The 26,892-nt window shown below is 42.8% G+C and overlaps 1 protein-coding gene across 1 annotated transcript; it reads left to right on the plus strand.

The window, feature by feature from the left end:
* Positions 1-1,237: 1,237 nt before the first annotated feature.
* Positions 1,238-25,333, plus strand: LOC114362840 (protein kibra-like). The gene is given in 19 exon segments (XM_028318379.1): positions 1,238-1,468; positions 1,471-2,085; positions 3,459-3,567; positions 5,034-5,208; positions 5,807-6,652; positions 6,766-6,901; positions 7,891-7,993; positions 9,291-9,392; positions 9,863-9,967; positions 10,430-10,547; positions 11,064-11,244; positions 13,014-13,167; positions 13,587-13,678; positions 16,234-16,376; positions 18,095-18,205; positions 18,969-19,082; positions 19,683-19,835; positions 21,050-21,247; positions 24,057-25,333. Coding segments are annotated over 19 exon segments (4,119 nt in total). The 5' UTR covers positions 1,238-1,252; the 3' UTR covers positions 24,505-25,333.
* The last annotated feature ends 1,559 nt before the right edge of the window (positions 25,334-26,892 follow it).

Genomic DNA, 26,892 nt, shown 5'->3' on the forward strand with positions numbered 1-26,892 from the left:
CTATCAAACGTATTACTTAAGTCGTATACCTACGTTCATTTTAACCGCAAATGTAAAAGTAGAAGTGCTAGTAGATACGTTATTTTCGTCATTACCTGAATTTCAGGGGATTTGTTTGCAAAAAACACATGGCTTTGAACGGAGGAATGTGGCAGCTAGCCAAGCGCTGCTTACACCATTAACTGGTAAACATACTTTTGTGAATAAACTTCTACCTATTTGGAGATTTTCTATGAAAGTTTGCTTTACATTTGTTTATCAGAAGCATTTAGATAATTCTATATATACTATATATTTTTGGAGCTATCCAAGGAATGGTTTTAAACCCATTGCTCTTTATTCATGTGTGTTAAGAGCTTTTCTATAAAACAAACATGCATAATTTAGAATGCAGACTCTTTTTTCTTGTTTATTCCTACATGGCGTATTTAATTAGGTGGCTGTCCTTTTTTTCAAGGTTACCTTAGAAATTTAAATTATACTTCCAAAGAGTACCTTTTGAATATCTTTTTCATTCAAATTCAATAGGATTAGCAACCGAATATGGTCTGAAAGTAGTAGTATTATGCATTCTCTCTTTCTTCGTCTCTCTTTTTTAAAATTAGTTCATTACTTTTCCCCCATATCAAGCTGCGTCTTCTTAGCATAACAGCACATGGTTGTCAACGTGCGTTCGACGTTTATCTATGAATATAATCAACACGAGTCCACACATGTGTGGCTTAGGAATTATGCGGTTAGTTAGCTAGAAAAAATGCAAGCTATTCCTCCAGAGGCCGCTCGCGTGAGAATAGGCTATACGCAGACTGGTATACTCGACTAATTACTTCTTACACGTTACGTGCCAAGCGTTTTCATGTTCTTTGATAATTGAAATCGGTGCTGGTCGATTTGTGGGTTTAGATTAGTTGCAATGTAAGTTGGGCTTAAGGAGCTGCGCCGGGACGGGATTGCAAATGCGTGTAAAGGAATTCCGGAACAAAAATGCACGTCTACCTGCGCAGCCGCCAGATGCGCCGTCCCCCGCGGCGCCCGCGCTCCTCCATTAAACCGCGTAAATTGATTACGTGGAAAATCTGAGAAAATCGCACGCTAACTACAGCGGCTCGTGACCATATGAAATTGCCGAGGACATTCCGCCGCCTCGCCGCCTTCTGATGTTACCGCGATTACAACTGTTTACCTAATCAAGCATCTGCAAATAAACTTTTTATTTTTATATCATCGGCCAAAGAATGCGGAGATTCGGTGAATGATTCGCGTGCAGAGGACACGGGACGAGGTCATCGGGGTCCGTTACGGCGTCGCCCCGGCCGACACCTCGGCGGGCGCGTTCGATTCGACGAACTTATTACGACAGATGGCCGGGCCGGGAGGCGGGAGCGGGCGCGGACCCCGGCCCTTCGGAGAGATCGACCTCCGAAATGCGCCCGAGATTGCATTCTTTCGGCGGTGCGGGCGCATTCCACCGCGCGCCATCCGAGCTCCGCGCGCCCGCGCCAGTCGACGCGCGCCCTTTTGGGGGTTAAGATGTGTCCGCTGCGGCGGGCGGTAACGATGTGGTCCCAGCCGCCTCCCCCCGGGCCGAGCGACCCGCCGGCGTTCCGCGCGCGCGCAGCCTCCGCCGGCGCTCACACCTGGTGCCGCGGCTGCCTCGAGCCTCGCCAACTCGCCCGCATGGTCCGCGAGCCACCCGAGTACGGCGTCCGAGTCGACAACACCTCCGCCCGCCCTCCCGGTCTCCAAGTCCGCGATGAGCCTCAGTACCAAAACCTGGACGAGCTCCGCAAACGACCCGAGTACGCCAACCTGGACGAAATCAGCCGCGAGTTCGGGTACCGCCTCTGCCCCGAAGGACAGAACCTGGAAGACGAGGCCATATACGAGAACATTTTATCAGTGCGTCAAATACGTTCCGCGGAAGTGCGTCTAGTGCCGGTGTCTGAAGTGGCGTACTACGAAGGCCAAGGTTACGTGGCCACGCAGGTCCTCAGCCGCAACGGCACCTTCCCCCAGTGCCCGCCTCACACCTGGAGCCGGCTGCAGCACGCCTGCAAGCTCACGGGATCCCTCCGAATGTTCACTGTAAATATCTTTCAATACTCCAACTTAAGGATCGGATCGAAACCTGTTGTACATCGCTTTTTCGGCGGAATGTATATTAAAATATTTCTTACAGAACAGGATATGAGCGTATGAAATGATGTACGAGTACATACTCGCTTTTTATGCGCATTCCGAGCAAAAAGCTGTTGCCCAATGTAATACTGTATTTATGTCCCTCACAAAAAATACGGATCGGAATTTTGCTCTAATGACTCGTTAATTTTTGAAGTTGCCCGATGAATTTCGTATACACATGTGAAATACGGTGCTGTGTTACGGTGAGCCTCTAAACGCGGGTACGCTTTGGATTAGATTTAGTTTAACTTATTTGTTCTTAACCCTAATTTTCGGTTGGTGAAATTTAGAAGTCAATGTTACATTTAGCAGATTCGCATTGGCTTCTGCAATATTTGTTTTCTATAGGATATGCTATATTATAACTGTTTCTTATAACACTTCAATTAGGACTATTACATATTTCTTGTAATGTCTTGAGGCGAAATTATTTAATTGAATGAAGCAATTACTAATTTTGTTATTTTCGTGCGTCAAGCTTTTGTCTATTAAATTACTCCGTCAGTATCTTCAATGTTTTTTCCACTACGAGTATAACGCAGACCTATCTCATTTCAAATTACATGTTATTACATTTCAAAGCTATATTTAGGTTGCCATTTATATAAAGATTTATTACAATATCTATACATTCTAGATGAGCTCGTCGTGCAATATCTTACGCAATTAAATTATTTAATTGATCTTTCGGAGCTTGTGTAATCTGGATACGAACAACATACTGATTGTGGTGGCAAAAATGATTACAAAGTTGTTAAATACCTACATATTTTCAGGAATAAAAATTCACCTGAAAATATTACATGAATTATTATATAATATATCATAAATATAATTAATCATAAATTACTATTTTAACTCAAAAATAAATCTAATTTTCTTCCTTATTAACATATAACTAAACGGGGTTCGAATAAAAAACTATGCTCATACTGTTGGATTCTATACGTTACCCATTCCGTACTCTACATTTTATGAAATTATAAAAATGTCTTACCAATAATCCAGATTAGGTATGAAGTTATTTTGCGATGTCTCCTTAACTATTGAATGCAATGCAACATGCTACTAACCTTATGTAGCTATTCCAGTAAAGTTGTATTAATACAGCTAAAACTTATTACATCATTATAAATCACAGGTAGAGTCATAATGATCGAAGTACCTACCTAAAATATTAAATTTATGCTGCGTCTAAACTTTTACTAAAAAAAAGTTTAATAATTACTATTGTCCTTCAAACTGTTAAATTAATATTTGTCTCATCTTGTTCGCAGGCGAAGAAGGAGATGTACGATGTGAAGAAACAGAGGCTGTGTTTGGCTCAAGACGAGTACAAGCATCTCAACAACGCTCTGTCAACTCTAGCTACCTCCAGAACCAGTTGTAAGTACCTCTACATTACTAGTACTGTCCATAGGACATCCTAATAATAAGTACCTACATAGTAATGGTCCGTCCCATATTTTTAATTGCCTTGTAGTTCCTGATGTTGGCAACTGATATGAAGAGCAACCTTTTTTTATTTGTCTATGTTTTCATACTTTTTTATACCTTTAGTTTTTAGTTAAGTTTATTATTGCGTTTTTTGTCAGAGCATTTTTGGGCCAAATAATGTTCCTTAATTTTGAGAAAGACTGATTTCCGCGCTGACCCGCTCTAGCAGCTGTCCTTTACACTAAATGTTACCTCAAATTTTTGAGCGCTCTTACAATTGACAATTGATCCAAAAATGACTATAGATAAGCCATGGAAAATTTTGGAATGCGGCTGGAGTTATAATAATTTCATTATCCAACGCAAATACAGAATCCAGACTAACCTGATATGTCTTTATAAAAGAACGTAAGGAACCAGTCCTTACACGACTCGCCTGGATTGCTTGCGAACTGTAATCAGTACAAAAGCATATATTCGCTTGAAAATAGCCCGATGAGGAGTGAATAAATTGTAAATAACCTGCGAATCATTCGTAAGTCTAGGGTAGGTGACCATTTTATTGGGAGAGTTAGTGCAAAAGAAAATGCACCGTAATAGAAGCGAATACGGTCCTGTAATATAGAGCATAAAGTGGCGAAGTTTAAAAGTACGTGTACACCAAGTCTACCATAAATACGAGTACTATGCTAATACTGGCTTGCAAAAAAGAATAGATCATTTAATTTATAATGAGATATTTTTTAGAAATACATAAATACATTATTTATTTAGATCAATTTTGTGGCACCTTATAAGAGAGTGTAACAGCACTTTAAATAGATTTTAGCGTTTTTATTTTCATTCTCGTGGTTCAATGTAAATAATCATTTGCATATTTTTTAAATACACATTCTTCGAATGCTCGCATCTGTGGAACTTGCTCATTCTCCATTATTATGATAATATCTTGCTCTGGCGTAAAATTGCAGACATTATTAAATTATGTATTTTTATCATTACTAAGTAACTATGCTTAAACTTTGTATGAACACATGGTTGAAATTAGTTTTACAAATAACATCTTTTAATGGCCAGAGTATAAGTATGTAATTAAATTTATTTGGTAGATTTTACACGCTGTTGTTTTGTAAAAATTTGTATACTGTTCAAATCGACTCGTTTAGGCTTGCTAGCTACCGACATAGTCCAATGAGGGCTATGGTTTTTATACATAACAGTTGGCACCACTGGAAATTGAAATGACCCTACTCTACAGTCGCGCCATCCTGCTGGGTGCAAATGCCATCTTGGATGCGATAGTCCTACCGCTTCAGCAGTGCTCACCGCCTATGTGTTTGCCACTAGCAAGTGACAGTTATACCATACTGTACAGTGACGCCAAAGTACCTATACCTACTGTTTATTTGCCGCAGTGTGTTCATCCACCACGTCAATGACGACAACGTCAACGACGTCACGACACGACCCCGAGCTTCTCCGGTCCGAAGTGACTCAGGCGCGGGGTCGCGTCGCCCAACTGCGCAAGGAGTTGCGCCAAGCGAGAGCTGAGGTGGCCAGCGCTCGGAGAGGCGTCGACACGCTTGCTGAGTGAGTATATACCTTAAGCTGTTCAGGATATAGGTCAATATTGTACGCCTAAAGTGAAGCAAGCAGGTGTAGCCCAGCTACATTTGCGTTTGGTGGTGTCTACCTTCAGGGTGTAACTTTAAAAGTCAAAATCGTTAGTTTCATCCAAATAAGTGTGCTACTATATCCAAATCGATGCAGGCAAGTCAGATCCAGATTCCGCCTAGTACGGGAAGAGCTGATAGCTTAATTGTGAAGTTAGATAAGTTATAGATTCGCTTGCAGAATGTTCTTTAGTATTGCATGCTTTTAAAGACTCGCCATAACAGTACTTTCAGTTTGAAAATAATTGAACACATTCCTAGAAAGCTATCTTGTTGCCATACATAGAAATGAGAGATGTGCATAACTTTGAAACAACATTTCTAAGATATGTAGTATCGAAATGATAATTGTAATAGATCGATTTGATATTCCACACCACTATGGGTATTGCTTACGATAATAACAACACCAATCAACATCACTCTTTGTAGATCCTTCCCTTTTCTGAACATTAGAAATTGGTCTATGCTCCATTTATAGCGGTATCTAATTGAGAATTTATTTCCTATTTCAGAGTGGAACAAAAACTAAATTCCCAACAAGGCTGCTATAATATCACCGAGGCTCAGGCTATCATGACTGAGCTGAAGAATATACAGAAGTCATTGACGTCTGGGGAGAAAGAACGGGCTGATCTTATGCAGTCGTTAGCGAAACTAAAGGATGATTTGACGAGACTCCAATTAGGAGACGCGTCTCCAGATCTGTCAACGCTAAGTCTGCCCCAAGAAAAGTTGAGCACCGCCTCTCAAACGGACCTTTGCGCTGATCTAGTTCCGATCGGTACGAGATTAGCAGAAATGGCGAGAGTCCGGTTGCAGTACGATGAAGCTAGGAAACGAATACAGCAGATCCAGCAACAATTAGCAGACCTTGAAGACAAAGTGCAACCTGGTCAAGCGGAGTCTGATAAAGACCGTCTGCTGCTGTTCCAAGAGAAGGAGCAGTTGTTAAGAGAACTGAGGAGTATAACCCCGAGGACGAGGTCGAAGCAAGAGATGAGCGATATCCAATCGGAGTGCAAAAGGCTAGAGCAAGATTTGAAGAATGCGTTTGAGATGTCCAATAAGTGTATAGCGGATAGACTAAGGCTTCATGAAGAGAAGCAGTTACTGCTGCAGCAATTGAAAGACGCTTTGACGTCTATGACGACGTTGGAAGGGCAGTTGAAGACGTTGTCAGCTAGTACTCTGTCAGTGTCGAGTAGTTCCAGCTTAGGATCCTTGTCGACTGCGAGCAGTAAAGGATCTTTGAGTTCTGGCATTAGTTTCACGGATATTTACGGCGGGCCGCAGATTGCGAGCTCGTTTCAAGCAGACAAACCTATTGATATGGTGGATCTACATCGAAGAGTGGAAAGGTGAGGTGTTTTCTTTAAATCTCAACTATTTTTATGAGTGCCTGTATGTAGACGATTTGCTTAGTTACATGTATTTTAAATGTTTGTAAATCAACTTTAAATCTAAATTGCAGGCTACTGCGAGGTACCAGCTACAACGCTGATAGCGTAACGCCTGGAGCAAGCAGTTCACCTTCCCAACCTTCGTTATCGCCGAGAAGTAGTCTGTCTTCTGCCAGTCCACCACCACCCCCACCTTCTTATAATCAGGTAAGATTCGTTTTTTGGAAACCATTATTATTTTCTATTTTAGGCTCTACAGTTATTTATATTAGGTCCACTTTATAACCACTCGTATTTTATTCGAATTGATTCTGGGTTTCGCAAGGAGCGTTACTAAGCCCATGATTTCAAAGTGTAAAATCAAAAACACAAATAAATTTTCTTCTTTTATCTTTATACCGACTAAAGCCTTGGGATGGGAATCAAACCCAGAATTTCCAAATCAAAAGTAACTCAAAAGTCAAGAGATTATGACCTATCTAAACACTAGACCATGGGGCACTCAAGTGCATAATCATTTCAAAATCCATCGACTGTTTTTTAACCAGTTGTAATATGAGATTGACAGAATATGTGTCAGATTAACGCTAAAGCGTTTGACATTAACGCATTGCTGTTCCGATCTGTCAGAGATAAAAGATTTCACTTTTACTAAATCTAGAGTCAGAGGTCAGATGGGCGAGGCGATAAAATTAGGAGTATATTGTGCGTTTTGTACGCGGGCCTCTTCGATTGTTTGTTCGAGTAAATATCTCGAAATATTTGGGTTACACCTTTGAGCCTAGTAGACAAAGAGGATTGTTAAATGATCAATCATTGTGTGTTTTCTTGACGTTTTTGTAGTGTACATCAGAGGAGAGTGGCAAATAGTGGATTTTATGCTACAGTGGAAAACGTTATAGCTTTTTGTTTATGGCACATTATAGCGACTTTGTTTTTCTATCGTCTCTCCATGTCTCCTTACGATCCCCACACTTCCCTATGGCATTTATTTGGTTATTAAATAGATTTGCGGATGTATAAACAATAAATACTCTACGCAATGGTTGCTGTGCAAATCCTTGGGGGAGTCCTTTGTCCAGCAGTGGACGTCATTTGGCTGAAACGACGAAATCTGCAAAGATAAATGAGACCTTGATGATTTTTGTTTTGTTTCACTAGGAAATAGATAATTTAAATTTCTTTTTTTTTCACAGGTGGAAAGGCAAAGACGACAGCAAAGAGAGCTTGAAGAGAAGTTAGCAGAGATGAGGATAGGTGTCGCCACGGGCATCAACGAGGTCACTGGACTTGCTACAAGTGAGTTTGTTGTAAACATAATCTTATGTAGTTGTATTAGATGATATTTTACACTAAAAATTAAAGTAGCAAAAAGGATTAAAGTAGCAACATTCTTTTGGCACCCACTAAAACTGGTATTAGATATTTATGTTTATGTTTTCAATCGTGTTATGCAATAATTCTTAATGGTGGGTAATAGCTGATATGCATAGGTATACACGAGTATTTTAAAATCGATGGGAGATTGTCTTGTAATTTTTTATTTACGCCCATCGAACTGCTTATCTTCTTGTTTAAAATAGTAACTACTACTCTTAGCTATTGCTAGATATACTATAGGAATAAGACCCTCTCTAATTACCAGAGACAATGGAAGATTTGGCATCAATCCACTATTAGCATACATTATGATTAAAACACTGTAGAGTGAAAAAGAAAAATGACATTGAAGCAAAACTTAAACAGTGGTATAAAATGGTTCAAACGACTCTGAGAAAAGAATTGTATGGCCGCGTCTTTGCTCTTTTGTAGGGGGCTTTCGTGTCCCTCGATATAGATCGTTTCATCCACGAAGACGCGCCCTACCGATTTTTAGTCGAGGGAAGCGCTGGGTGCGGGGAGTTTGATCCGAGCAATCCGAGCTTCATTAGGGGTCATCCATAAAGTACGTCACACGTAAAGAGGGGGAGAGGGGGTCGACAAAGTGTGACATGGTGTGACAAGGGGTGGGAGGGGTCCTAAGTTTCGTCCATCACAATTCAAAATCTAATATATCTAGAGGTACTAATCGCGTAATTTGAAATATAAATTAAACTAAAAAATACCCCCCACCACTTAAGCACAACTCCGTCGAAGTCGAAAACCTTGGAGTCTTAATGGGCAACCAATGAAGCCATTAAATCAATAAACTCTTTTGTAGGAATTATTTCAGATTTAAAATCTAATTCTACTGGTCTATAATGCAGCCAAACGCACCGTACCTCGCGCGTGATTTTATTGTTTCTATTTGTTGCTATTTTTTTGTTAATTTAATAATTTTTCGATGTGAAATTGCAAAACATGTGACGTCACACTAGGGAGGGGGGGGGTCTCAGAAATGTGACCACCTGTGACAAGGACGGGGGAGGGGTAAAAAAATCATGAAATTCGTGTGATGTACTTTATGGATGGCCCCTTATTGTAGTGTGGTGTGCACTCATGGATGATTAAGCGTGTACCGATAACACTCAAACATCAGCGGTAGTAGAAGGGCGCGTCTTCGTGGATGAAACGATCTATAAACATGCTATTTGACTAATAATGCCTTTTTCCTTAGTTCCAGTCCAACTGCAAGGCCCGGGGCGGCCCAGCGAGCCGTTGTCCCCCATTTCAGAGACACCCCCACCACCGCTCTCGCCAAGAACTCCCTCATCTAGTGGTAAGTATCTTTTATATCAAGCTTGATGGACTAATTAAGTCCACAGACACATGCCTTAGGTCGCAAGGAAATCAGAATACCAGGGATCTAACGAAATCCCTGAGGGTACCAGCCGGGCTAGTATGCGCACCGTGATAAAATCTTACCGATGATTGGAGATGACAAATGTTTAGGCTTAATCTCGTAAAATCGAGGAAATGGGGTGCGATAAAAGTTTATCGTGAAGCGTATCCTAGGCCTACAGGATATTATTTATTGTGTTGAAATGTTTAATTTCAGCTAAAAGCTTCTTTTTATTAAATCCTCTTCAGAGGACCAAATGAATTAGTCCACTTCACAGAGGACTCCATAAAGCTTACATTACTAAAAACCAAAGCACACAACACATCGTGTGCTTTAGCTCATATTATTGTGTATTATTTGCAATAGTCAAATCTTTTTTTACTTCTTATTGTGATATTTGTCACCAGGTACAAATACTAGATCAGTTTCGGCGGCAGTGAGCGACGAGTCGGTGGCGGGAGACTCCGGCGTGTTTGAAGCGGCGCAGGCGCAGAACGATCCCTCCAACGCCGGTAAATATAACCCTTATTCAGTTGTGATAGGTGCGATTTTACAACCACAAAGTGATACAGCCTTTGTCGATGTTTTTGTTTTTGTCTGTCAATTATTTTGTGGGAGGTGCGTAGTCTGAGTAATGTAACTACAGAGAACTAAACTAAATTTGAAAATTACAGAGATTTCCTAGATTAACCTGATATTAGTTGCATTAAAATAAAAGACGAAAGGCCAAAATAAGTAATGGTTTGAAGACCAAGAAAATATTATTGTATTTTTTTATAAAATTGAAATTTTATTTACATCTAACTTTTTAATCTGTCTCCTTGAGGGACCTTCATCCACCTTCGAAACTTAGGGATCGATCTCAGAATTTATTAGCTCCGCTGTATTTTCTTTCTGATTTTGGTACCCACTATAATATTTATGTATTTAGTAATTATAATATAAATTTTAATAATTTTCTTGTATTGTTACAGTGAACAGTGCGCAAATTGAGATCAAATTGCGGTACTGTCCAGACGAGGGCGCGCTTGAGATCGGGATTCTGCGCGCGCGCAACTTACACGCGCTCTTCATCGATGTTGGGACGGAAGTGTGAGTTCATTTTTATACTTATTATTACTTAAACGGGTGCAGCAGGTGTAAAAACCTATTATGAAGCCAATTTTACTGCTTATTCTTCAATATCCACCATTCCACATCTTGATGATAATTTCTTTTGGCGCTCACACAGCGACCGGTGTAATCCCTACCTATTCAGGCGGCTCGTACAGTCACACCTAAGAAAAGTTGCTTTTGTAAAAAAAAATATTACAAAAAGCACATTGCTGCCCCGTGAAGCGCTCCATCGTGACTAAAATTGCATAGTTTAACGCCATCCACGTGCCCTTTCCTACAATAGTTTTCGAGAAATCGAGGGTTGCTATTTGCAAAAATGTTTGGCCCATACTATTAACGATTGGATGTGCTTAGTTTCCGGCTTAGTAGGTAAAGTAGTCAGTAAAAGTAAAAATGTTATATTCTTCTTACTTTTTTTTATAAATTAAAACTCCAAGTCTCTTGAAACATTACGCTCAACCTGTATGTACTTATAACTCCTTTTCTTTTTAGAGCGGTCCGAGGAGCCCTAGTGATAGGCGGGGGCTGCGGCATCGCGTTCGGTAGCACGTCTCTGGCGTGGCGTGGCGCGACTCTGGCGTGGCGTCACATACAGCGGGCGACTGTTGCGGGCGCGAGAGCTTTACGGGCTGCCACGTTGCAGGTCAACCTTACTAGCGGGACTGAGTGCTTGGTAAGTTGTAGACTTTATGACAAAATGTTTATGGTCTGATGTGGCGTGGCGCGAATCTGGCGTGGCGTCACATACAGCGTGCGACTGTTGCGGGCGCGAGAGCGTTGCAAGCTGCCACGTTGCAGGTCAACCTTACTAGTGGGACTGAGTGCTTGGTAAGTTGTAGACCTTATGACAATGTTTACGGTCTGATGTGGGGTGGCGTGACTCTGGCGTGGCGCGACTCTGGCGTGGCGACACATACAGCGGGCGACTGTTGCGGGTGTGAGAGCTTTGCGGGCTGCCACGTTGCAGGTCAACCTTACTAGTGGGACTGAGTGCTTGGTAAGTCGACCTTATTGTGTAGTATTTATGGTTTGATGTGGCGTGACGTGACTCTAGCGTGGGGTCACATACAGCGGGCGACTGTTGTGGGCGCGAGAGCGTTGCGGGCTGCCACGTTGCAAGTTAACCTTACTAGCGAGACTGAGTGCTTGGTAAGTCGACCTTATGACAATTTATGTTTACGGTCTGATGTGGCGTGGCGTGACTCTGGCGTGGCGTCACATACAGCGGGCGACTGTTGCGGGCGCGAGAGCGTTGCGGGCTGCCACGTTGCAAGTTAACCTTACTAGCGAGACTGAGTGCTTGGTAAGTCGACCTTATGACAATTTATGTTTACGGTGTGATGTGGCGTGGCGTGACTCTGGCGTGGCGTCGCATACCGCGGGCGACTGTTGCGGGCGCGAGAGCGTTGCGGGCTGCCACGTTGCAGGTCAACCTCACTAGCGGGACTGAGTGCTTGGTAAGTTTTAGACCTTATGANACCTTACTAGCGAGACTGAGTGCTTGGTAAGTCGACCTTATGACAATTTATGTTTACGGTCTGATGTGGCGTGGCGTGACTCTGGCGTGGCGTCACATACAGCGGGCGACTGTTGCGGGCGCGAGAGCGTTGCGGGCTGCCACGTTGCAGGTCAACCTCACTAGCGGGACTGAGTGCTTGGTAAGTTTTAGACCTTATGACAATTGTGTAGTATTTATGGTCTGATGTGGCGTGGCGTCACATACAGCGGGCGACTGTTGCGGGCGCGAGAGCGTTGCGGGCTGCCACGTTACAGGTCAACCTTACTAGCGGGACTGAGTGCTTGGTAAGTTGGTAGACCGTATGACAATATGCTTACGGTCGGATGTGGCGTGGCGTGACTCTGGCGTGGCATCACATACAGCGGGTGACTTTTGCGGGCGCGAGAGCGTTGCGGGCTGCCACGTTGCAGGTCAACCTCACTAGCGGGACTGAGTGCTTGGTGAGTCGACCTTATTATGAAGTATTTATAGTTTGATGTGGCGTGGCGTGACTCTAGCGTGGCGTCACATACAGCGGGCAACTGTGGCATTAGTTGTCATTGCCTATATTGCTCCGTGTCACAAATCTATCTTGTATCAGTGGCGTAACTATAGGACCCGGCAAGGCTGGTAAAATGCCAAGAATCTAATCCGTATGGTCCCGGGGCCCCTTTGGAATGTAGGTAACTATAATAGATACGCCAAGAGCCACATGCACAGAATTTAAAGTTATGCCACTGATACCTTTACATTTTGTATTATGCATTAATTTAAAACAACAACATACATTTCGTGATGATAACTAGCCAAATTCGAGTATTCGGCTTCCAGCCTCGAGTGCCATGTGATAACAACCGGGCGAGAGCGATTCTTTCTGACCCTCCCTTCAACCATTCCAAAACCAACCCTATCACCACAATACTAAGTTCAATCTCCTCCAACAGGGCTGCGCGCAAGTCAGCCTGGCTGACTACGACTCAGAGACAGTTCTGCAGAAGTGGTATAACGTGCTGAGCTTCAGGTGTATGAGGAGGGACGAGAGTTCTGATGAGTCTACCGTCATATCCTCGCAGACTTCCACTCTCACGAGGAATAGAGGTTAGTAACAGTAGTTTTTTTTAACTAATTTCTCTAAAGTCTCTAATCTTGTTTCTCGGACAAAGTTTCATCCCCTTAGAGGGTGAATTTAAAAAAAGCCTTGTTTCTCCATATATCGTTTGGACCCCCTTCATCCCATCTATTAGGGGGTGAATTTCAGCGTAATCCTGTAGTGTTTTGAGCTGTGTGTTGATAGATCAGTCAGTACATTGCAGTAACAATTAATCTATCAAAAACAAAAAACTTATTTTCTTACCTGTTTTTATACCTGTGTCCGTGTTATTTTTACCAGCATTAAAATAAACAAAATGGAGATGATAATTGAAAAAATTCATAGTATCTCAATCATCTGGCTTTTGTTACATGAAGTAGGTATAAAGTGATAGGTAAGTTACTAATAAATAAATTTATTTGTCCAGGTCCAGAGAGTATGATGAGCGCGGAATGCAACGTGGACTGTGGGGACAACTCGGCGTCAGACGACGAGGAGTCCAGGGAACCGCTCAATCAGGTAAGGGGCCATCCATAAAGTACGTCACACGAATTTCATGATTTTTTGACCCCTCCCCCGTCCTTGTCACAGGTGGTCACATTTCTGAAACCCCCCCTCCCTAGTGTGACGTCACATGTTTTGCAATTTCACATCGAAAAATTATTAAATTAACAAAAAAATAGCAACAATAAAATCACGCGCGAGGTACGGTTCATTTGGCGGCATTATAGGCCAGTAGAATTAGATTTTAAATGTGAAATAATTCCTACAAAAGATTTTATTGATTTAATGGCTTCATTGGTTGCCCATTAAAACTCTCCTAGGTTTTCGACTTCGACGGAGTTGTGCTTAAGTGGTGGGGGTATTTTTCAGTTTAATTTATATTTCAAATTACGTGATTAGTACCTCTAGATATATTAGATTTCGAAATGTGATGTCACAAAACTTAGGACCCCTCCCACCCCTTGTCACACCGTGTCACACTTTGTCGACCCCCTCCCCCCCTCTTTACGTGTGACGTACTTTATGGATGACCCCTAAGTTACAACATTATAAGCTAGAACTTATAGGCTAGCGCTTAACTCAGTGAGTGCCTGTGCCTGAGGGTGTTTTTGTGACGGTCAAAGGGCAGCGAGACTTCAGATTTGTATGTCCTCCTCCCTGTCACGTCATAATAATAATTTATGTCATATCACCCCTTCCGTGCCGCTCCCATACTTCATGCACTGACTGAGTTAAGATAAGCGCTTATGTTTAAGTGACACATTTCTACATGTTATGTAGGTACTAGCTTTTTCCCTCGCCTGCTTGGTCCGGGATAGAACTATTTTTGGGTATCGTCGTTTCAGCCAAGGCCAAACGTGGGCAGGCCTCCTACTAGGTAGACCCACGATCTGGTAAAGGTCGCGGGAAGAGCGGGACCGTGCATTGTGGAAAACCTTGGAGGAGGCCTTTGTCCAGCAGTGGACGTCATTTGGTTTTGGGTATCAGTATCATCTAAATCGGTTCGGTGGTTTCTACAAAAATACGTGGATAACGCAGGATCGTTCGTTGTGGAAAACCTTGGGGGAGGCCTTTGTCCAGCAGTTGACGTCATTATTGACTGAAACGAACGTGGATAATAATACTTTGTGGCGAGCTGTTGGTGAGTAGCGACACCACGGGGCCAGTTGTTAATCCGAGTGCTCCCGAGAGTCGGTCAAGACCCTCGTCTTCGGCTTGCCGAAGTGGAATCCGAGAGGGTCTGCAGGACTTTCACCTCTGGCTTGCCTTAACCGGCCGGCCAGAGTGGAGTCGCTAGAGCTATATGCTCCAGGGGTGGAAGTGTTAAAGGGCATAACGCCGCGAATAACTTCGGAGAAAGCGCAGCACACCTCTCTACACCCCTGAGCTGGCAGACGCCAATGTTGCCCCTCAGTCCGGTCTATACGACCCATGACGCCAGGGGGGGCCCATTTAGTCGCTGGCTAGTCACCGCCTGCCATTTTTTCAGTCCGAGACTATGAACCAGGCAGGTGACCCGTAGTCTCCATCCATAGCCCAGTAACCAGTCCCTCCATCCTTCATCCATAACCCTAGTCCGTTCTCCAATAACTGCAATAGCTCCTGTGCACAGGCTGGGGATGGTCTCTGGCTACATCCCATGATATAGTCAGAGACTAGATCCAGCATGTGCACCACTTTCACTTTTGTCGATTATTTTACGCTTAAAACGGCCTCTACGTGTTGGATCTGTATCCCCACGCAAGCCTTATAAAGGACCGGGCCACTTTTGACCCGTGAGCTCCAAAGCGTACAAATAATAATAATAATAAATACACTTTATTGCACACCAAACAAATAACATAACAGAAGAAAAGGAACACACAAGGTACAATTAGGCGGTCTTATCGCTATGAAGCGATCTCTTCCAGACAACCTATGGTGAGGACAGTTACTTGAAACAAATATGAAGGGGAAGGCGGTGTCGACACTAAAGAAATAAATTATAATAAAAGGCATACAATTTAAACCAAAATAATACATATAAATAATACACAAAATATATTAATATATATATATACATATATAAATTATAATATATACTTACATACACATACAATTCTAGATACGAACCAAAGATAGAACTAGATAGCCAGCAGAAAATAGATGGGAATTATAAGAAGCTTAAAGGAATACAGATGTAGGGAAATTAAGGTAGCAGCGTGAGGAAGTGAGACTTGAGTCTTTTCTTAAAAATAGGAAGTGACTTAGATTGCCGAATAGACATCGGCAAGGCGTTCCATAGACGGATAGCTTGAACAGTGAACGATCGCGTATAGGAATGTGAGGTGTGAGAAGGAAAATTAAGATGGAGTTTTTTTGACGACCGCATTTCGTGACCCAGGGCCGACTGCATAAATTGAAAACGCTCCTTCAAGTATGGTGGTGACTTTGGGTTGAAAAGGATAGAGAAAAGAAGGAAATGGATATGAATGAAGGACGTGGATATCCTTTTCTTAGTGGCAACTCTTACCTGATAGTATTACAGAAGTCTATAGCGTTATGATAACACAGGATTCTCGCCTTTACAGATAGTAGAAGAAGACTCATTCGAGGACTACATTCCTGAGGACATAGCACTAGAGGAGGAGTTCCTGCATCCATCCACCGCTGAGAAGGAAACCAACACGGAATGCAACTTCTGTCCCGAAGGCGCTCGGCAGCTGCATAGGCGGTAAGTTACCCTAATTTTAGGATCAGTGTTGCCATATTTATGTTATACCTGAGGATAGTGGTGTTGCCAGATAGATCTGGAATTTTTCCCTGAAAAAGTGGCTAAGGTATAAAGTCAAAGAAGTCATGGGAGAGAGAAAAAATCCCCAGATTATCTAGCTATTCTCATCACTATAGGATATTATTTTATATACAGGGTGTAATTTTATTCTTGATCAAACAAAAAGGCTCCTGCTGATCAAATGCAATAACTGTTGGTCCTGTAGAAAAAGAAGTTGTACCTATTTAAGTAATAATAATATAATCTACCCTTCAAGTATAAAAATTACACCTTGTAAAATTAGGAATGTTCTTATAAAAATATTGGGAAGGTTCTTCTATCGGCGTAGCTGTATATTGCATTGGTGGAGGCTAAATGTTCTTGTATTAATATTGGTGTATTCACTTACTTATTTTTATTTTATTACTCTAAAATGTTTCCAGATTCCATAACTTTTTTCTGAATTTCAAACTTTATTTTGCTTTTTTCCTGCCAGTTGTATTTTTGAAAATCAGATTTAAAATAATTTTGTTCCATCTCTTTCTTTTTAATACCAGCAAATTAAAAGAAACAATTTAATGGAGGTGATTACTCTGTACTGCGGAGTATCTCAACCATCTGGCTTTTATTTCGTCAATTTTCAACTTTTGGTCACTACGTTAAGGTTCAAAATACCTTACCTACTTCTAACACTAAATCTGGAATCATTTAACCCGGTGACGGCCATTAAGGGGTGCTTTCTCTGCCAGATACCTCAAATGCTTGAGGCGCGTCGCAGCAGACGGGCGGCCCGAAGACGTCACCTTAGAGAAATAGACTCCGTCCGTACCGCACATGTATATATTTGTATATAGGTACGTTGGCGTTGTGTCAGAGTGAGCACTGAATGAGCATGTAACTTGAGTTTATTAGGTCTATTCCACTTTGATCACTTGAGGGCGTTTACGTCAAATGCATTCGATATCAACTGCGTTAACAAAGTATATGAAGATTTTAGTTCTTAGGGGCGCTGTACAATCCGTCATACATTTATTGTCACTTTTTTACGCAGTCGATATGGAATGCGTTTGACGTAAACTCACACTACGCCCTCTGGATTTGATCATCCAGGTGATCAAAGTGGACTCCAGGCGACACTTTGGTGTCCTTTGATCACCCATGGATAAGATGATGGGTGATCAAAGTGGGCTTCTTAACCATAGGTGATCAAAGGACACAAAAGTGTCGTTTAGACCGTTTATTAGAAGTTAACACGTCCGGCGCACTAGATACAGATTGTAAGACAATATTTTTAAGTGAATATTACCATTTACATTTTTCTACTGCTAGAATGTAGCAAAATTTACAGAAAGACGAGAAACGAGAAACACATACATATAATCTCAGCTGAATGTACATATCACGGTTCTACTATATTCGAGATTTAATATATGGCGTCGGACGATATCGCACGTGAAATTAAATTTAGATCTTTTTTTGCATGGCATGACTCGTGGCACAATGTGAATGTTACCTTTTTCATACTAACCCATTTTTGCTATTTACTTACAACATATTAGAATCCTATTTTCTTACTTTTTATATACATATTTCGTTTGTATCTTAGTTTTGTAGTGTGTGGATCAAGTTTTTGCGGATTTGAAAGGGTTAAATTGTAATTTATTTGTTTATTTGTACAGGAAAAGCCAACAAGTAAACGCCAATCCCGAAGAGCCTCTAGCTACAATAAAGAGATCTCAAACGTTTTCGCCGCAACCGCAAAGCATCGGCAAAGGACAGTACATTTGCAGGTCAGTATCTACTTATAATACGAGTAGTATTGACAAAGTCATCAAGGTAAATACCACCTTAAGAATTTGTAATAAGCGTTATCTTAAAACACAGATTGATGTGCTGTTGACTCTACGAGAATACTATGGTCAATGTTTTTATGCAGTCTAAGAATAGTACCCACTACCTAAACTCGTCGTAGCAATTTTTTTTGTTGAAAAAAGGCAAAACATAAAACACTTTACAAGGCAATCAATGGCGATTGTTGGCAATAATGACTGATAGTTGCTGTTAGATATAATAAAACAAACAACAGAATTAATTTGTATTGCCATTTTGCTAATTTCGCTGGTAAAAGTTCTAAATTTTCGCATGACCCATTTAATTTTAATAATATTGATTTTAGATCCTCAGAAATGTGCATTTTTAAAGATCACAACGCGAATTTGTTCTGTCCTAAGTAACTATTTCAGGGTATCTAGTCTTCAAAGTAAACTCTACTTAATTAAGGGCTAGGCTTTCAATGATTGTTACGAGTAGATCGATGAGGGCTATCGTTTTTATACTTAACAGTTGGCACCCCTGGCGATTGACAGGACCTTACTCTACAGTGGCGCCATCTTGATGAGTGCAAATGCGATAGTCTTCCTACCACTTTAGCGCTCACCAGTTGGCGCCACTGTCTTCGCTACTAGCAAGTGACAGGACCTTACTCTACAGTGGCGCTAACTGGTGAGCGCTAAAACGATAGCCCTCATTAAATGAAACGTGTCCATTCCGCAGACTAAACCGCTCGGAATCGGACTCGTCGATGGCGCTATACGCACGCCGCACGCTGCAGCCCCCGCCCACTGGCATTCCCTTCGACCGGACGGTGCGCGAGCGACGCTCGCTCAGGTCAGTACTAGAACATTAACGTAACACCTAACCTATTAGGCATTACTTTAATTCTTTTATACTAGGTATACGGGATAAAAGTGATCTCGCTCAATTATTTTTAAAGGTTCGGCCAAAACAGCCGGCGTGCACGATGGCGATGGCGATCAGATTTAAACGCATTGATCGCCATCGCGCACGCTGACTTTTCGCGTTGATTTGGCCGAACCTTAAACTATACAAGATATCGAAAAGCTGGTTACTGATCCTGATAGTGCTTTACGAATTCTAGCAAACTTCAAACGGTACCTACCAATAAATAGATTACAGAATAATCTGGATCTATCCGAAAATTTAATGTTTCCAGCTTCCATACATTTAGTATAGATAGTTTCATCCACGAAGACGCGCCCCACCAAAATGACGCTAGGATTGCTCGGATCAAACTCCCCGCTCCACGCGCTTTCCTCGACCAAAAAGTGATGGGGCGCGTTTTCGTGGATGAAACGATCTATAGTAGTCAACCACTTTTAACTGATATTATTTTTTAGTTATTTAATGAAAACACCATCGTAACGTGAACTTTGTAAACACTACTATAACGTCCAATTTCGCTTGTAGATGGGGCCGCGTCTCAGGCGGCGCGGCGCGTCGCAGCCAGCGCGTGCGCACAGCAAGGACGTCTCTGGACTTGACTTTGGACCTGCGCGCGCAGAACGACCGTCTTAGCGACCTGCGCAACGAGATCAGCCATCTTGCGCTTTTGAAGAAGAGGTAAGAGATTATTGGTGTCTGTTTGATATATTGTGGTGTGATAGCCAGCGCGTGCGCACAGCAAGGACGTCTCTGGACTTGACTTTGGACCTGCGCGCGCAGAACGACCGTCTTAGCGACCTGCGCAACGAGATCAGCCATCTTGCTCTTTTGAAGAAAAGGTAAGGAATTTAATTGGCTTTGTCTAATATATAGCCAGCGCATGCGCACAGCAAAAACTTTTTTGGACCTGGCTTATCGACCTGCGCAACGAGATCAGCCACCTTGCGCTTTTGAAGAAGAGGTAAGGAATTTTATTGGCTTTTGTTTGATATATTGTGGTGTGATAGCCAGCGCGTGCGCACAGCAAAGACTTTTTTGGACCTGGCTTATCGACCTGCGCAACGAGATCAGCCATCTTGCGCTTTTGAAGAAGAGGTAAGGCATTTATTGGCTTTTGTTTGATATATTGTGGCGTGATAGCAAGCGTGTGCGCACAGCAAGGACGTCTCTGGACTTGACTTTGGACCTGCGCGCGCAGAACGACCGCCTTAGCGACCTGCGCAACGAGATCAGCCATCTTGCGCTTTTGAAGAAGAGGTAAGATTGTGTTCTACTTGATGTATTTTAAATTGTCTTTATAGTTTGCGACTACATAGTTCAGAAATGTTTCTATTTAAAACTAACCAAACAAGGTACTGTTATTATTGTGAAAAAAAATCACGTAAAAATTGTCCCTTAGTTGCATTTTACATCATCCTATTCCCAACACCCTCATGGCCTCAATGTGAACATCGGACCTCTCTATTCCTACTGGCTTGTGTGAGGAAAGTAGACCCAATCGAACCGTGAATCGTAAATTAGATAAGGTCGTGCTCTTGCAGTGGCGACTGGATAATAATAATAATAATAAATAAATAAATTCCTTTATTGAAGTTACAAGTTTTATCATTACAGGGTTTGGTACAACTTCTTTTAAGTTTATAAAAACCTGTATTAGAAGTGTACCCTCTTCTCTGTGGTAATAATTACATAAAAAACTTGTGCATAACCAAAGAAATCACTTAATAATACTTGAATGACCTGATGATGATGAAACTAATGCCCATTTTCACCATCAATCCCTAACAAAATTCCTGTTATGTGTTACCATAGGGGTCACTTACAAATTAGGGATTGATGGTGAAAACGGGAATAAGTGTAGCACTTTTAAACATTGTTTTCTTTACACTCAGGTTGGAAGAAGCTTGCGCCCGCAGCGATCCCTCAGTCGCCGCGTGGGCAGCTGAAGACGAGACTCTCCGACGCCTCCTGTCCGGGCCGCCGGAGCCCGGGGACCGCGCCGCGCGCCTGCTGCACCGCACCTGCCGCGAGATCTACCGGCTGCGGCGCTCGCGCCAGGGCGGCAGGAAGCCCGACCTCGTCACCTTCAAGTGAGTACCTTTGGGATTCTTTAAGGACTAGTTCTTTCCTTAGGTCTCTCATCAGACGCCTGCTGGCTGAAACTTTGGAACCAGGCACCTGGTTACTTTCAAGTGAGTGCCATGAGGACTTTTTCTCTCTTTCAGATGCCCCTTATGTCTTGGAGAACCTCGTTTCTATAGATCACCTCTTAGTCTTTCGTTCTTCAAGTGTCTAAGGACTACATCTCCCATCAGTCTTATTTGGCGTCTGCTGTCCGGTCCCATAGAACACGGCACCTGATCACCTTTAAGTGTCTTGGAGGCCTTCGTCTTCTCCCCTCTAGGTCGCTTCAGTCAGTCTTCTCAGACGCTCCGGCGCCTCCTGTCCGGGCCGCCGGAGCCCGGGGACCGCGCCGCGCGCCTGCTACACCGCACCTGCCGCGAGATCTACCGGCTGCGGCGCTCGCGCCAGGGCGGCAGGAAGCCCGACCTCGTCACCTTCAAGTGAGTGTCTTGAGGACTAGTTCTTTCCATAGGTTATCCCTAAGAAGCTGGCTGGCTAGTCCCTTGGAGCCCGCCACCTGGTCGCCTTCAAGCGAGTCTTTTAGGTCTACTTCTCCCTTCAGTCTACCTTCTCCGGCATCTGGTGGTTAGTTCTTCGGAGCTCAGCAACTGGTCACCTTTAGTGTCTTGGAGGCCTTCGTCTTCTCCCCTCTAGGTCGCCTCAGTCAGTCTTCTCAGACGCTCCGGCGCCTCCTGTCCGGGCCGCCGGAGCCCGGGGACCGCGCCGCGCGCCTGCTACACCGCACCTGCCGCGAGATCTACCGGCTGCGGCGCTCGCGCCAGGGCGGCAGGAAGCCTGACCTCGTCACCTTCAAGTGAGTGTCTTCTTCCCTTCAGACAGACACTTCTTTCCTTAGGTCACCCCTGAGTTTGCTTTCTCTGACGTCTGCTGATAGAACCCGGCTCCTGGTCACCTAAACCTAGTGAGTATCTTGGGACTTCTTTGAAGACTACATCTTACCTTATGTCGCCCCTCAAAGCTTGCTGGCCGGTCTCTCGGAGCCTGGTACCTGGTTCCCTTCAAGTGTCTTTGAAGTGTTCGTCTTTTCCCGTTTCGGTTGCTTTTCAGTGTTCTTCTAAGGCGCCAGCCACCCGATTCACTTTCAAGCGAGTGCCTTTGAGGTTCAGTCTCTCTATCTATCTTAAAAGACTCCGTCTTCTTCCCTTAGGTCACCTGTCAATCTATCTTCTCCGGCGTCTACTGGCTAATCCTTTAAGCTCAGTAACTGGTCACCTTCAAGTGTCTTGGAGGGCTTCGTCTTCTCCCCTCTAGGTCGCTTCAGTCAGTCTTCTCAGACGCTCCGGCGCCTCCTGTCCGGGCCGCCGGAGCCCGGGGACCGCGCCGCGCGCCTGCTGCACCGTACCTGCCGCGAGATCTACCGGCTGCGGCGCTCGCGCCAGGGCGGCAGGAAACCTGACCTCGTCACCTTCAAGTGAGTACCTTTGGGATTCTTTAAGGACTAGTTCTTTCCTTAGGTCTCTCATCAGACGCCTGCTGGCTGAAACTTTGGAACCAGGCACCTGGTTACTTTTAAGTGAGTGCCATGAGGACTTTTTCTCTCTTTCAGATGCCCCTTATGTCTTGGAGAACCTCGTTTCTATAGATCACCTCTTAGTCTTTCGTTCTTCAAGTGTCTAAGGACTACTTCTCCCATCAGTCTTATTTGGCGTCTGCTGTCCGGTCCCATAGAACACGGCACCTGATCACCTTTAAGTGTCTTGGAGGCCTTCGTCTTCTCCCCTCTAGGTCGCCTCAGTCAGTCTCCTCAGACGCTCCGGCGCCTCCTGTCCGGGCCGCCGGAGCCCGGGGACCGCGCCGCGCGCCTGCTGCACCGCACCTGCCGCGAGATCTACCGGCTGCGGCGCTCGCGCCAGGGCGGCAGGAAGCCCGACCTCGTCACCTTCAAGTGAGTATCTTAAGGACTAGTTCTTTCCTTAGGTTATCCCTAAGAAGCTGGCTGGCTAGTCCCTTGGAGCCCGGCACCTGGTCGCCTTCAAGCGAGTCTTTTAGGTCTACTTCTCCCCTCTTTCTATCTTCTCCGTCGTCTGCTGGTTAGTCCCTTGGAGCTCAGTAACTGGTCACCTTTAGTGTCTTGGAGGCCTTCGTCTTCTCCCCTTTAGGTCGCTTCAGTCAGTCTTCTCAGACGCTCCGGCGCCTCCTGTCCGGGCCGCCGGAGCCCGGGGACCGCGCCGCGCGCCTGCTGCACCGCACCTGCCGCGAGATCTACCGGCTGCGGCGCTCGCGCCAGGGCGGGAGGAAACCTGACCTCGTCACCTTCAAGTGAGTGTCCCTCAGTCTCTTCTCAGACGCTGCTGGCCAAAACCCTGGACCTGGTCACACAGGAAGCCTCCGTCTTCTCCCCATCAGGTCGCCTCTCAGTTTATCTTTTCAGACGCTTGTGGGTCCACTCTTCTAAGCCCAACCTCGTCACCATCAAGTGAGTGTCTTTGAGGCCGAGTTCTTTCCTTAGGTCACCCCTAAGAAGCTGGCGGGCTAGTCTCTTGGAGTCCAGCATCTGGTAATACATGGTTCTTGAGGCTTTTGTCTTCTCGCCATTAGGTCGCTTCAGTCTTTTCTAAAATAATTTCTGCCTAGTTACATGGAAGCCTCCTTGGTCACCTTTAAGTGCGTACTTCACGACTTTCGTCTTCTCTTCTTTGAGTGTCCCAGAATCTATTTAATGTTTGCCAAAAAACTTCGGGCTTTCAGTTAATCTTTAAGTTTTTTTAAAGACTACGTAGACAGACATGACTAACAAATGTATTTTACTTTCAGAGAAAAGATGGCGTTCTTCACTCGCACCAAATCCACCATCCCCATTCTGCCCGGCGAAGGGGAGAACGTGTCCGAAGACGAATGGGACGATGAGCTGGAAGAAAGAAGAACGCCCGATGGCCGCTCTTCCAAAACCTTCTATGAGCTGCGCAGGGATCGAGACGTCAAGAGCTCCGAACCAACCCCTCAGAACAACGAGGAAGCACCAGTTGCCGAGTGTAACAACGTTGCCGAGTGTAACAATGTTGCCGAGTGTAACACCGTTGCCGAGTGTAACACAGTTGCGGAGTGTAACACAGTCGTCGAGTGCAAGAACCCTTGCCTCAATGAGCCGTGCTACGAAAACCTACCCGCGAAAATGGAAGCCGCGAATGAAACGCAAGAAACCAAGACTGAAGAGGTGAGGTATGAATTTGTTGTTGACAGAGTTCTAGGTGTACAAGTTTGAAAGATGATTGGGTTACTTTTGAATTGTTTTTAATCAAATTGGCTGGCCAATTTTTTTACTCCGATTACATCGGTATTTAATAATAGTTTAGTGTAATATTTTAACTCATTTTAGAGAGTCGCTAAGTAATATATTTCCGAAACTATTTATTTTAGTAATATTGGAAACGATTCAAAATAACTCATAAGTATGGCCTTGGTTAAAATGGCACCATAAAATTTGCAAATAAATATTTACTGTGATTATAATGCCTATTGAGATTTCTGGAATGAAGACTGAAGTTGAAAAATATATGTTATATCCGCTATGTATTTGTTATTGGTGATGTATTTAATATATTGTATCAGGACTCTGAGCGAAGTACGTAATGTGCAAAAAGGAGTGCCATAAGAGTTCAGGGATTGAAAAACCTCAGAAATTGGCTCAGATTGAAATATTTTTGAAGTCAGTCCACTAGGCAACGGTGACAAGCATCAATGTGTGACAAATCATTGGCAACGTCGTGCAACGTTGCACGTAATGTCACCATGATGTTGCTTGCCAATTGTTGCATTGTCTGTCACACAGCTTTAGTGTCCTCAAAACTAACTTACTGACTATTTTATATTGTCAGACAAAACTTATCAATTCAATCTACTTAATAACATAAATACCAATTTCTGAGCTATCATTTTATATCATACATCAGTTTTTGTAACCATGTTATATTGTATTGTACAAACGCAAAGTGCCTTAAAGTCGTAGGTGCCTTCAGAATAGCAGCCTGCATAGTGCCATAGGTCGGCAAATATCAAGGAAAATATTTAGGTACAAAATAGATGTATGGAGAGTCACAAAATATTATGCCAAACACTATTTTTATTCGACAGTGGAGACTATTTCATTGTATATAAATACGTAAATATATCTACATAAGCGACTGCCCACCGAAATAGTTGATCTGCTGTGAAGTCCGGTTTTTAGTTAGATCATTATTGAAAACTAAACCTAAAGTACAGGATTCTCTGAAGTCACACTAGAAAAATATACCCAGTATAAAACGAAAATTTATTCCATTACTAGCTGACCCCGCGAACTCTGTTCCGCCTTAAAGGCAATAAATAAGCCATCGCAATTTTTCCTTATTTGCTCACCGTTTAGACCTACCCTGGACTACGACAAACATTTTAAAACCAAAATCAGCTCAATCGGCCCAGCCGTTTTCGAGTTTTAATCAGACTAACGAACAGCAATTCATTTTTATTTATATAGATAGATAGATAGATAATGCAGGTATTTGTCATCATATCTTTACCCTATTTATAATGATCATAAACTATTTTTAACAATCGTAATGTATAACTAAAAACTGGACTGTAGATAAATAAAAATGAGAGATATGTTAAGAAAATCTCCACCGAGTATAGACTTGTCAGGCCAAAAAGAACGCTTTGTAAATACAGGCTTAAGAATTGAGTCCATTTGGCGTGTGTGTGGAGTCTTTTTTTCATTCCTTACGCGGGCCCAGATTTAAAATAATTTATAAACTGTATATCCAGAGTGTCATGTCATGATTTGCCACAGGTTTTTTCAAAGTAGAGTAGGTACGTGTATTCGAGGGACTATAAATATTGGAATTAAATTCATAAAAATCATCTTTTTTGGTTTCATCGTAAATGGGTTTTTATTGTCTTGCAAATCTAACGGAGATATGCGTTACTATAACTTTGAGAAAACCTGATCTGCATCAATGTTTTTTAATTAATATAAATCATGAATCAACCGTGTGAAGAGTATTTTTAATTGAATAACAGCGAAAAAAATACAGGGTGTAACTATTTTCGGTACCTGTCCTATGTCGATGACTTGTCTGTCTGGGTCCAAGATGTTTTGTGGATATTTTGAACGTAAACGCGGGCGCTTAAAACGTTTTGACGTGCAATATTGAATGTACTTGTCCTAGTTTTATTCCATAAAGTGTAGAGATCTGAACATGTACTTGGTTGATATCTCATCGTCATTTGTATGTTATATTTGAAATATCATTAGCTTTATCATAGGGCGAGACGAAAATCTACTACTATTATATTATTTTTATTGTCATCAGTAAAATACTATTTGATTTCAACTGGATTTCGTTCTCACCCTGTATGTTAGGTAGATTAAATTAACATAATTATTTTACTGTAAATTTTGTATGATATTTAATATTATTTTAGCGCATAATTCTCTTGTAAATAATCTGAAAATAATACTTCAACAATTTGCATATCTGTATTCTGATTTTGTTCATTTAATTATTAATTGTTAGCAATATTAGTTGATGTTAAGTATTTTTTATAACAGAACGATAGTCTCATAGTGAATTAGCTGTATAATGTTACATTTTTGTAAAAAATGTATATTTTA

This window comes from Ostrinia furnacalis, unplaced genomic scaffold (assembly GCF_004193835.3).
Source record: "Ostrinia furnacalis isolate ACB-3 unplaced genomic scaffold, ASM419383v2 OfSCF6811, whole genome shotgun sequence".
NCBI classification, from domain to species: domain Eukaryota; kingdom Metazoa; phylum Arthropoda; class Insecta; order Lepidoptera; family Crambidae; genus Ostrinia; species Ostrinia furnacalis.